The sequence below is a fragment of the Xenopus laevis genome, chromosome 1S (genome assembly GCF_017654675.1).
Source record: "Xenopus laevis strain J_2021 chromosome 1S, Xenopus_laevis_v10.1, whole genome shotgun sequence".
NCBI lineage: Eukaryota > Metazoa > Chordata > Amphibia > Anura > Pipidae > Xenopus > Xenopus laevis.
Genome location: NC_054372.1, coordinates 8,221,906 through 8,234,698, shown reverse-complemented (window position 1 = coordinate 8,234,698; position 12,793 = coordinate 8,221,906). Strand labels below are relative to the sequence as shown.

The 12,793-nt window shown below is 35.6% G+C and overlaps 1 protein-coding gene across 4 annotated transcripts in view; it reads right to left on the bottom strand.

The window, feature by feature from the left end:
• The window catches only part of LOC108706501 (catenin alpha-2), a 922,761-nt gene that overhangs the window by 73,573 nt on the left and 836,395 nt on the right, over positions 1-12,793 (bottom strand). For all 4 annotated transcript variants that reach the window (XM_018242984.2, XM_041579365.1, XM_018242983.2 and 1 more), the window contains 2 exons: positions 3,190-3,371; positions 257-362 (listed from right to left, as the gene is read on the bottom strand). In XM_018242984.2, the coding sequence (XP_018098473.1) occupies positions 257-362; positions 3,190-3,371 (288 nt within the window). The remainder of the gene's footprint in view (positions 1-256; positions 363-3,189; positions 3,372-12,793) is intronic.

The window sequence follows — 12,793 nt, the reverse complement described above, 5'->3', positions numbered from 1 at the left end:
TTTATTTTGTTACTAGGTAAGTAAAGCATGGAAGCATTATTTTGGCTTATGTAGTAGATAATAGCTGTTGGAGAACTGTAAAAAACAAAAAAAAGCCATCTTGTTCTAGTCAATAATAAATGTGGGAAAGTAATAAGATAACCCCTAATAAAACATGTTTATTACTTTTTTCTTCAGAAAGTAAATTAACTTTAAAGTCAGCCTGGCGTTCTTTATCTAGTTAAACTTCCGCTGTCAGAAATAAAGCTTGTCTTACCTGATCAGCAACAGCCCGTGCAAGCTTGTCCATTCTGGAACCAGCCTCTGCAATCTTCTTGGCTGCATTAATCACATCAGATGTATTCTTCAGTGGACCTTTCCCTCTAGAAAAAAAATCAAACCTTCAATTGCAAATTAATTTGATTACTAAATCAACTGAACTAACATGACCTTTGATTTCAATGTCTTTTTTTTTTTTTGCTATTTCTTAAATGAGTTCTATGTCACAGTGTTACTTCTTAAAGGAAAACTAAAACTTAACAAAGAAGTAGGCTAGAAATGTTGTACATTATATTTTGGGTCTCTGTGCCTCCATAGCTTACCATCTTCTTTTCTCCTTAGTTACCTGAGCTCCGTTACCGACACACAATCTACAGTTTATATAGAATAAGCCACAATACAAGGCCGTTTAGTAAATAATTCAGATTCCATTACATGGCAGCCACATAACAATTTGCATCAGAATTTAATAATATAGCATCAGCTTCTATAACAAACAAATCTCATTTTTTGCTTGATGATTTGAAATAACCCCTAAGCTTAGGTTCTTAACAGCTGCCCAGAACACACTGAGCATGTGCAGTGCCACTGGCACTCACAAAACGGCTAAAATACTTGACTTGACTAAATCCAAGATGGGGAGTTGTTGTGCACAACTGTATCATAAGTCTTAAAATGATGCCGAAACTTTAGGCTGGTGCAGTAATTAAATACAAACTGTTTAGCCGTATTCATTTTTAGGATTTAGTTCTCTTTAACATATAAAAGAACTGGGTTTTTCTTTATACACATACCCTGCCAGCAATTTCGGCAGATCACTTTATAAACTCATAAATTCATAAATTGTATTAGGCATGTCCAAAGTTTTCAATACTCCTGAAGGCCTATTTATTAAAAGTCAAATTTTAGAGGTTTTTGAAACCACTATTCAACTCTATTTCTCTAAAACCATGAATGCCATGAAATTTATTACAAGATCTGAATTTAAAAGTATGATAAAAAAAATTGAAAGCTGTTTTTCAGATAATTTCTAGTGAAAAATAATCCAAAAACCTCTAAAAGTCCAAATTGATTTAAAATGGTCCAATAGGATCAGGGCAGCTCCTATTGATGTCTATAAGACCTCAACAGCTTTTTAATTATCAGTTTTACACAAGTAACAATTATATAGAAAATGCACTAAATTTGACTGCTCCTTAAGTAGATGTGAGATATGGAGTTGCCCAGAGGGAATACTGCCGGAGACCCATGGTATCTTAAAGTTTCTATTGGATGGGGGTTAGACAAGGGGGGAAATATAAAAAAAGTAATTTTCGCTCAGTAACGATAAGCCTTAGGGGCAATGTCACCTTCTATGTTCTCCTGGGCAGCTTCTAATATAGATGTGCTTGTAGTTGCACAAACTATTTATCTTCTGCATTCTGTGACTTACACAACAGCAGGGTGTCTCACTAGATGACAAATTGCTTTAGCCAAAGCCCACTGATTAAGATAGTAAAATGCTGTATTGCTTTTTTTCAACGTTTGCATAATAAATGGATGACTGTCATTACATAAAAGTAGAATTTACAATCACTGGTTGAAACACTGGTGAATTATTAAACCTTCATATACCACTTAGAGTATGGTAACCTTCACTTTACTGGTCTTCCCATTCATTCACATTTGTTAAATGCTGCTAAGCAACTTATTTATGAATTCCTCTGTGGATGTTACTGCATTTGCCTTTAATGCCATGTCAATTTAAAGTGACTATTCTGTAAGCTATGTACCCCATGTACAATAATCACTGTAACTCTCTACCACCTAACATCTCCCCTTTTTCCCTCAAAAGTGTTTTCTAAATATGTGTTCAACAATATTACAAAAACCTTTTCTTGGCCTTGTCTTTCATAATATTATCTTGTACAGTGCTTTACTATTTTTTCTGGGCCATACAGTTAAATTATTATACCCTTTCTACTGGCCTTCCTATCAATTGCAGTTTTACTCTAAAAAGTTATATAAAATTAACATAAAAAGTACATAAATAAGTAAACTCATAATACAAGGGGTTCTGAAATAATGTGTACAATATTATGTAGGGCCATGCAATCCATACATACAACAATAATCCTAAGGGAAATGACCAAACATAAAAGATATTACACCAATCTCACTAAGCATCTGATTGAAAAAGTGGGTGTTATTTCTACCCTTCTACTACTTGGCCTCTATTCTTTGTTCCATGTTTACATCAATAGAAGGTTGCTCTTTTGAACTTAATACTGTAAATAGGGAAATATACCCGAAACTCAACTCCTCTACTTGGCAGAAACATTTACATTTTATGATGCATTATGGGTTAGTATGGTTGACATAAAGTAAGTACATTTATTTCAAAGTGAAACCATCCATTAAAGCCAACATCATGGGGCACATTTACTTAGGGTCGGATTTCGACTGTCGAAGTTAAATCGTTCGACTTCGAATATCGAAGTCGACGATTTTACGCTATTCGTTCGATCGACGATCAAAGGAAAAAATCGTTTGATCGAACGATTAAATCCTTCTAATCGAACGATTCAAAGGATTTTAATCCATCGATCGAACGAAATTCCTTTGATCAAAAAAAGCTTAGAAAGCCTATGGGGACCTTCCCCATAGGCTAACATTGAGGTTCGGTAGGTTTTAGGTGGCGAAGTAGGGGGTCAATTTTTTTTTACAGAGACAGTACTTTGACTATCGAATGGTCGAATAGTCAAACGATTTTTAGTTTGAATCGTTCGATTTGAAGTCGTAGTCGAAGGTCGAAGTAGCCAATTCAATGGTCGAAGTAGCCAAATAAAACATTCGAAATTTGAAGTATTTTTTATTCTATTCCTTCACTCGAGCTAAGTACAGTAAATGTGCCCCCATATGTTAGTTCATTGGAATTTCCACTTGACTTACCTGGTAAAATCTGTCATTTCCATCATGATCATGCACATCTGTTTAGCCAGCACAATGATATCATTCCCGCTGTCATCCCATTTGGCCACTTCAGCATCCAGTTTGCTCTTCTCTTGATGGAAGATCTCCACTTGCTCTGCAATCTTTGCTTTCTCTTCTTGCGGAAGTTGAGCCATGATAGCCTGATTGGGTAAAAAAAGTTTTGAAAATATGAATGGCTGCATGGAGTGATTATTTATTACATGAAAAAATGATGGCATATAGGGAACATACTGTAGACATTAGCATTTAACTAGATGGGTCAACCTGGCAAATTAAATAGTAAGGAGTTACAAACACAAGTGTGAGGATTTATCAGTCTTCCAACACTGGCCTTTATGGAAGCTTCTTCCTTCATTAAGCTATTTCTTTGTTCTAGCTTCCAGAGTTGTGCTTCTGAGTTCCTCCCTGTTTTATGAGTAACTACGTTGTTCCTGTACTCCAGTGCCTGTTCCGTATATACTTTATGTCAACCATACTAACCCATATTGCAATGGATCTCCCTGTTTTGACCTCTGACTTGTTTTCACTGACTTGTATTGCCCGCCCTGATCTCTCACCTGTTTCAAGAACTGGTTTCTGTTTCCTGTCTGCCCTGACCACTGGCTTGTTTAATGGACTTGTATTGTATATTACTTCTTATTTTATTATTCTGTTCAATTTGTATTCGGTAAAGCATTATATGTCTTCTAATATCCATCCTGCCAGCAACATATGTACCCTGGGTAGGCTTGGGCAAATTTGACCTGTTAAGTTTTGCCAAAAATTTGCCGCCGGCGAAATGTCGCCTATGCCCATTAAGGTAAACGAGTGTCAAATTTTTTTTGACATACGTCAATGCCATACAGTTCTATGGGGGTCATTTTTGCGGCAAAACAAGGTGAAAAAAAAACTTAAACAGTTTACATATTTTCACTGTATCAAAGTACAATTACAATTGCATATTATTAAGAAACAGTAGAGGATGAGGACCTGATCACAAGAGCTTACAGTCTAAATTGAGTCAGTGTGGGGAACACAGCAAGGCTAACCAGTGTGGCTTCAGAGGTCCTGCTGGTTAAGATAGAAATGGTAAGTGCATTGTGACAAGTGGAAAGCCATTATTTGTTAAAAGCTTAGGCTTGAAGGAAAGTGAAGGCCTAGAGGTTCTGGGTGTTTATAATAGGACAGGGGAAGGGAGTTCTAGATGATTGGTGCAGCACATAAACATTTTTGGATGCAGAAATATGAAGAGTAAAGAAGCCCCCAGGTGCAGACCACCTTTTCTTCTTTCTAAGAAAAACACTAGTGGAAATACCACTGATCAAAGCCCATTACTCATTTTATTAAACGTCTCTTACTGTTAGGTTGAACTTAATGCTTGCCATGTTTGTTGCGAAACTTCTCAAGAGTAAATATGTTAAATTCATTTAAAAACAATAGATACTTAAGATACTTCTCTTAGTCTGAGGTCAAACATAATGCTTGCCATGTTTGTTGCTAAACTACTCAAGAGTAAATATGGTAAATTCATTTAAAAAAAATAGATGCTTAAGAAATAATTAAAGTTTTAATCATTAAGAGGATAATCCCGAAAGTAGTGGTAAATTTTACAATTCTTCATGCCTTCAGTATTAATTGATATTCAAGATGTGAAATAAGATAGAAACAGTGCAGTTGTGCACAAATACACAAAGTTAAACCGTCTAAAATCTGAAGCTTAGATAGAAATTGCATTGAACAGGAGGCACAGAAGAATAGATAACTTTGCGAATAATGACCTTGGCAAATAGCATTTCTCAGAAATAGAAACAATTCCATGTTTTTTTTAAAAAAAGCATCTGCATAATTAACTCATCTCAGACACACTTATACAATTTATAGAAATGAATTGCTCTAATGAACCCTTTTGCTGTCAAGAGCCTCTAGAATATATGGAGTGTTCCACTGGCAGCAAACAAAAATCTGGAACATTGGAGTGTGAAAACTAATATCCAGTCTTTTAAATATTAAGAGAAATTCTCAATGCAAAACTGCTCCTGTACATGGGGGATAGGAAACAGCTACACACCAGCATTTCATACTGTAAAAGTGTATTAAATATAATGCAAATAAATAAAACATAGTTTGTGGGAACAAATAAAAGTTTAGAATTGCAAAGTTTGGAATTATATGAATACGCTTGAAGCAAAATGTTATTAGGCTTTACGAATTCTCATGATGCTGTATTTGTCATAACTCCAAACGGTGTTGTGCCCAGGAGTATAATGTATGCTAAAGAAAACACGAAAGGTTTAAAATACTTTCAGTTTGATTGGATTGTATAACATGAGTCCATACAGAATATAAAATACTGGATCTCTGTTACTTATGTAGGGTAGGTTTACTAATGTCTCTATGGCTTTTTATCCCTACACTTCCTTATCTCCCTAGTTGCTGGGCAGATGCCCATGTATCTAATTTACATATTTATATCATTGGCCTACTGGCCTATGACCACTTCCTGCCCACTGTAACATAGTGCTTGGTTAAGGGCAGATCTTCCTCTTTGGCTTCTGGTTTCTGACCTGACTGGATCTGTTGCAGGGAGCCTTGGAACACCAATATGTTCTGCTCTAGAGGGACCAGTACCTCTAGTGATAAGTCAGGGAGCAGGGACCCCATGAATGAGGCCAGTCAAAGAAAGGTTATATTCTTGCATTGTACTCTCTAGGAGAGCAAGATAGAGAGGTTAAAAAGCACAAACAGTCTGTGCTGTAGTTGGGAGCAGCTCTCCCAGACTCTGAGTTTGAGTATAGTGAAGGGACTACAGCTGGATAGGGTGTCAGGCTTTACATTTATTCTCCCTTATCATTCCAATGTATGGGATCTTGATCATGCTTGGGCATTCCATCCTATATATATACCTTAACTATCCTGACTACGTCGACATGTGCCTGAACTATCTAGGCATATTAACATCTGAAATACCTTGCCTCTGTGGATCTGTGAGTATTAACCCTGTGGATCATTTGTCTTGGGCAAATAAACATGTTCTATTGTTTGCTGCAAGAACCTCCTGGTGTCCATCATTTGATTTTTAAACAAAGTAGTCAATGCGAGTTGTAGTTCAACTATACCTTTCCTTCCTACCTCCCACATAACAAAAGCTTTGCATGTTGCGTGTTAAAGAGTCAAGTGTAACCATACTAACCCTACTACTGTTTAGCTGGACATAGCCTACTTTAGCCCAAAATATTGTTACACTTAATTGTCATCAACTTAAATTCTAAGATTTACAAGGCTGATGTTACTATTAATTGTTTTGGTGAGCTTAAGTCAAAGGCTTTTTGGGGGTCTGTTTTTTTTCACCTGTAACCTTTATGAGTCAAATAATTTGCTAACTCTAGGTATAGCAGCAACAAAAGATGATCAATGTCTCTCTCTCTCTCTCTCTCTCTCTCTCTGGCAAGAGAAAGAAGAGGATCAATGCGGTGGGCATCCCCGCCAGCCCACTGGACCACTAGGATGAGTCTTCACAGAATCCCCTAAGTCACTAATCTTGGTGAATACCTTGTGGGGAACTACTCCACACAAGATCTTCTTGATGGAGCACAAGCTGTTGTTATAGCTGTACCTGTCTGTCTCACCATTCCCAAAAGGGTGCTAGGATACAATCTGCTATTCAGTATCTACACCTGTGGGTCCCTTTCCCAATTTCACTAAGGGGTCTATTTTCCTTTGGGCACTTTTATCTGAAGCCTTATGCTCCAGGCTCCCAAGCACATGTACCCCTCTTGAAAAGTGGAAGGCCCATGTGCTTCCTAAATTGTATAACCTAAAAACAGAAAACTGTACAACCTCCCACATCTGTGGGATCACATTTTCCCCATAGTATACTGTAGGTTACAGCTATTGACTTAAATTAAATGGGATTTAATAGCATATATACAGATGAGGCAGATTTATGATCTTAATTTTACAGGGTGGTAGTAATAGATTAGATTTAGAGAGCACTAATCATTCCAGCATAGCAAAAGAGTTTTTCAAAATTGTTAACCCACACCCCATTAACTTTTTTTGTTTGTTTGTTTAGGATACTGTAAAATTTCTATATACTTTTTTATACTGTTAAACATACTTATGTATTCTTATTATTTTGTATTATTAATAAATAATAAAATAGTGAGGAAAACGATTTTAAGGTTTATGGTACCCCAGTGAAGCCTGGGATTAATGTTAGATATAGATTTGATCAAACTTGCTGGTATTGTGCATTGAGAGAAAGCCTTAATAGACACCGGATTTAAGATTCAAATTGATAGCACAGCTGATACACTGCTATGATATTTCATTAAACATATTAAATTGTCTATGTAAAACCACATTATCACACGCTTCTGAGATCCAGATGGTAAATGACAAGAATATTTGTTAATGCAATGCCCTACACTCTGCACCAGGCATGTAACGGCGCGTGACCTATATTTAAATGTCATTACATTTTTCTCTTGTTTATGTCACTTTCAATCAACCAGCATTTATTTTCTACATATTACAAAAATGCTCTTGGCTTAAAAAAAAAAAAAAATCCTAATTGACCTTTTTAAAAAAACTGGGATTAAAAAAGGTTATCTCTAAACAGGAGATCAGAGCAAGAAAAAAATATGCAAGTTAATCAAATTAAAATTCAATGCATGCATTTTAATTAGAGCTTATCAAAGAAGCCCAGTCATTTCCAATTGAAACACACTGAAGTATTTCTGATGGAATAATATATCACAACTCAAGCCACCTAAACTATTTTGATGGAGAAAAAAAAGCAGAAATCGTGAAAATGAATGAGCTGTGTTTCAAAAGAAAATGGGCTTGCTCATTCAAATATATTTGTCTGTGCAAAGCTGAAATCATTCTTAAGGCTTTCATTTTTTAGGTATGAACAAAGTCTCAATTATTGGCCAGAATTGCAAAGAGATTGTTTTTATTTTTCTTACTTATGTCAACTTTAGTAGTGATGGGTAGTGATGGACGAATTTCTCCCGTTTCCCCGAAAAATTTGCGAATCTCCCGCAAAATTTGAGAAACCGCAAAAAATTCACAAAAAAAACGTGAAATCAAAAAGTTCACGAAAAATTCGAACGTCTTCACGAAAAATATCGTGAAATTCAAACATTTTCACACAAAAACGTGGAATTCGAACGATTTCACTAAAAAAGAATGAAATTTGAACGTTTTCACTAAAAAAAGGGTGACATTCGGACATTCTCACAGAAAAATCGTGACAATCGGAAATTGGCAGAAGCCGGCACTAGTGACGGGCGAATAAATACGCCAGGCATGGATTTGCTGTGACTTTTCGCTCTTCACCTCCTGCGAATAAATTTGCAAAACTGCAACGAAAAATTGTCGCACATCAAAATTATTTGGATGCCCATTGACTTTAATGCATTTGGACAAAATAGTTGCACATATAAAAATCAACGCTTGTGTCAAAATTGTTATACGTCAAATTATTTTGACATCCATTGACTTCAGTGTGTTTCACAATTTTTTTGCCGTTCACAAATTATTTCCCTAATTTCCACAAATTTTTCAATGAAGTGAAATGGGAACGATTTGCCCATCACTAATCTTTAGTATTATTTACACAGTTCCTAAGAAGAATGCATGATAAAGGCAAGTGTCACTAATGTATACAGTATTGTAAAGCATGTTGGCCTAGGCCTGCTCACACTCACCCATTGCCTATTCTACCCACATATTGTATGCACAATACATCACTAGGTTGAAGAGCAGTGACCCAATTCCCATCAGGCACCCAAAGTATATATATATTTATATCCAAAATGTACCCACGTAGCTATCGTTCTCATTTCATGAAGGAGATTATGGACATCCTACCATAAAACTCCATAACCTTTCTTGCAACAGGACAAACTATTGGGGGTACAGGGAAATTCAGAGGCTCTATACTTGAAACAGAAGGGTTGCCCAGAGTTCTATAAGGTTTGGTCTACTTTTCAATCCTCTTCATTTAGCTCCCTTGCCTTAATGAGGACAGTCATGCCAAAAAACTATCCCCTTGTATGCCATCCATTGGTCTTGTTCAATGTTCAATTTAGAAAAAATAATGCTCCTTTACATACAGTAGCAAAGAAGAAAAGGAATGGAGCACCACACCACTGAACTTTGTTAAAAAACGTTCTCACGGTCTACAATTCATACCATCCACCCCTATTACACCAAATGACACCTGATTCTCCCCAGCTGCCCAGTTCTCAGAAATCCCTTTAAGGACCATAAAATGGACAATCACATCTTCTTGGGGCCCCATTTTACTGGAGACCCCTAAAGACCCCTTCTAATGCCGTATATAAAGTAGAATGTATATATATATATATTTCTATGCATTTTACAAGTAAAAAGAAAATAATTTTACATTTAGGAATTCATGAATGTTTTGTATAACAACGTTTTCACAATAGCTTAAAGTGACAATCCATTCACAATGTCGAAAGCTACATTTTACCTTGTCAAAAAGTGGCTTCAAATAGCTTCCTATATCCACCGAGTAAAATTGTAATTTGTACAGGGAATGGATGTCCTTATTCCTGTGTCTCTTATCATATGTCATTTCTTTTGTAGCATATTTTTGTATATTTATTTATAGCAATGTCTGTCCCATTGTTTGTACAAATGTTCAGTTCTACATATACAGGTATGGGATCTGTTATCCAGAATGCATGGGACCTAGGGTTTTCCAGATAACAGATCTTTCTATAATTTGGATCTTCATACCATAAATCTACTAGAAAATCATGTAAACATTAGTGATGGGCGAATTTATTCACCAGGTGTGGATTCGCGGCGAATAAATTTGTGAAACCGCCGCAAAAATTCTCTGGCGTCAAAAAAAGGACGCCAACGCCGTTTCGCGAAGTTTTCGCTGTTTCGCAAATTTCACCCCAAATTTGCCCATCACTAGTAAACATTCAATAAACTTAATAGGTTGGTTTTGCCTCCAATAAGGATTACTTAAAATTAAGTTGGGATGAAGTACAAGCCACTGTTTTATTATTACAGAGAAAAAGGAAATAATTTTTAAAATTTTGGATTATTTGGATAAAATGAAGTCTATGGGGATGGACATTTCTTAATTCAGAGCTTTCTGGATAATGGGTTTCTGGACAACAGTTCCCAAACCTGTACTGTAGCACAATATATACAATAATATACATACAGTACATGCATGAAAATACTTAAGGTGGTAGCTGGTGCTCCAAGGTCTTGAGGTGCTGGTGCTTTAAGGTTTTAAGGGAATGGAGTTGTTGAAATTTTTCGCCGTTTCGCGAATTTCACGCGAAATTCGCAAACTTTTCGGCGAAGCGAAATGGCCCAAATTCGCCCATCACTAACACAGATGATCGTATCACAGTATGATAGATTATGTCAGTAGGGGACATTAATATTAATTTAAGGTCAAATTGAGTGGTTTCAGAGGTTTTTGGAACTACAAATAAACTCACAAACTCTAAAAACACTTTTGTCACTAAATTTATTAAAAGTTCGGAATATAAAGAATGCGAATGAAAAAATAATGCAATAAAAAATACAAATACCTCTCAAACCTCTAAAATTCTGATTGGATTAAACATGGTCCAATAGTATCAGTGCAGATCCCGTTGACTTCTATAGCACCTTGACAACTTTTATTTGGTGATGTTTGGTATTAAAGGTTTCCATGTTTTTTTTCCCACTTAATAAATTTTGAATTTTTACAGCTTTTTAGAAATACAGAAAAACTACAAGTGTTTCTAAATTCATGGAAAAAGTTGCAATTTGATTGTTAGTAAACGGGCCCCAAAATGTGTTTGAACTGGTCACAGCTGTAAGCATTTTGAGCACTACACTTAGATCGCTGAGTTATTGTCTTCATGAGCAGATGTAGCGGGTGTAAAATTCCCTTTAAAATAAACGTTTTATTCTCTCTGTCTCAATATGTAGTTAATGGTAGACCACTTACCAAACAAACAGACTTTCCAAGCATCAATCAATCTTCTTTTTAGATTTATTATACTTAAAGTCCGATGGGCATGTTAAACCCACAATGTAGAATACTCAATATTTTTATTTGCTCTTTTTATATGGCTCATGACACATTGCGATGGTTAAAAACCAATTATATTATATTGGTCCTCACCAGAGGGAATAGTTGTCTGAATCATATGAAGTGCATCAGAAATACTTTACACTTAAGTTTGCCATGGTAATTAGTTTTTATGCATGTGTTAAACATTCTTTCATGCTCTTTCAACCATAAAAAATAGAAACATTCCTAATGAGTCTATATCAAGAATACAATGTCAAGGGGATGTAGATTTCATAAAACATAGTTTCATATTTATCTAATGTGCTTACCCCTTTTTATTTTCTTATTCTTTTATAAATAGTGATGGGCGGATTCGCGAAATGGCACCTCGTTTTTGATGCCGGCGTCCGTTTTTGACGCTGGTGTTCCTTTTTTTGCAGCAGCAGCAGTTTCGCGAATCGCGCAAATTTGCCACGATTTTGCGCCTGCCAAATAAATTCGCCCATCACTATTTATGAACCCTATTACTATTATTTTACATACTGTAATTAATGAGCTGTTCCAAATCAATTTTTTTAAAGATATCTTGGACATCATAGTTAAATCAGCTGTTTGTCAGGAGTTAAGGGCAGGTTTATTAATTTTCAAACTGGAGAATCCAAAGTTAACTTTAACTCTAAATTTAACTACATAACAAGTGGAGGCTTAATTATTAAAGGTCAGGTTTTAGTGGTTTTAGAGGTGTTTAAACCACAGCTAAACTCACAAACTCTAAAACTATAAATGTTAAAAAAATATAAAAAGTACGAATAGAAAAAAAGGACTGAACGAAATGTAAAAAAAAGTTTTCCTAGTGGAGACAAAAACAAAAAATCTTTCAAAGCCCAAGTACAGTAACGCCAAAAAATGAAAGTGTTTTAAGAGAATGATAAAATATTACACTGTTGCCCTGCACTGGTAAAACTGGCATGCTCCATAAACTCTGATATAGTTTATATAAACAAGCTGCTGTGTAGCCATGGGGACAGCTATATACGTACTATGTATACTACTATAGTTTATATAAACAAGCTGTTGTGTAGCCATGGGGGGAGCCATTGAAGCACAGGATACACAGTAGATAACAGATAAGTACTACTATAGTTTATATAAACAAGCTGCTGTGTAGCCATGGGGGCAGCCATTCAAGCACAGGATCCTCAAATGGGGAATGGCCAGATTATTTTATAATTGTATTGCTAAATATTGAGCATAACAAACAATCTTCCAGCTATGAACTATTTTCTTCAGAGAAACATAGCAATTCTAATGTATCCAAAATACAAAATTATTAGCTGCCCTTTAATCCCTGTCAAAATTATTTTGTCATTTTCATTTTATGCAGGCTAAAAGTCAAACCTTTTTTTCTTAAACTATGCGGTTTAGTTAGTAAAACTGTAATTACTTCAAATAACCTTTTCCCTTGCCATAAAATTACATTTTACATTGGAAAGACCAATGAAACATTTTTAGATTTTA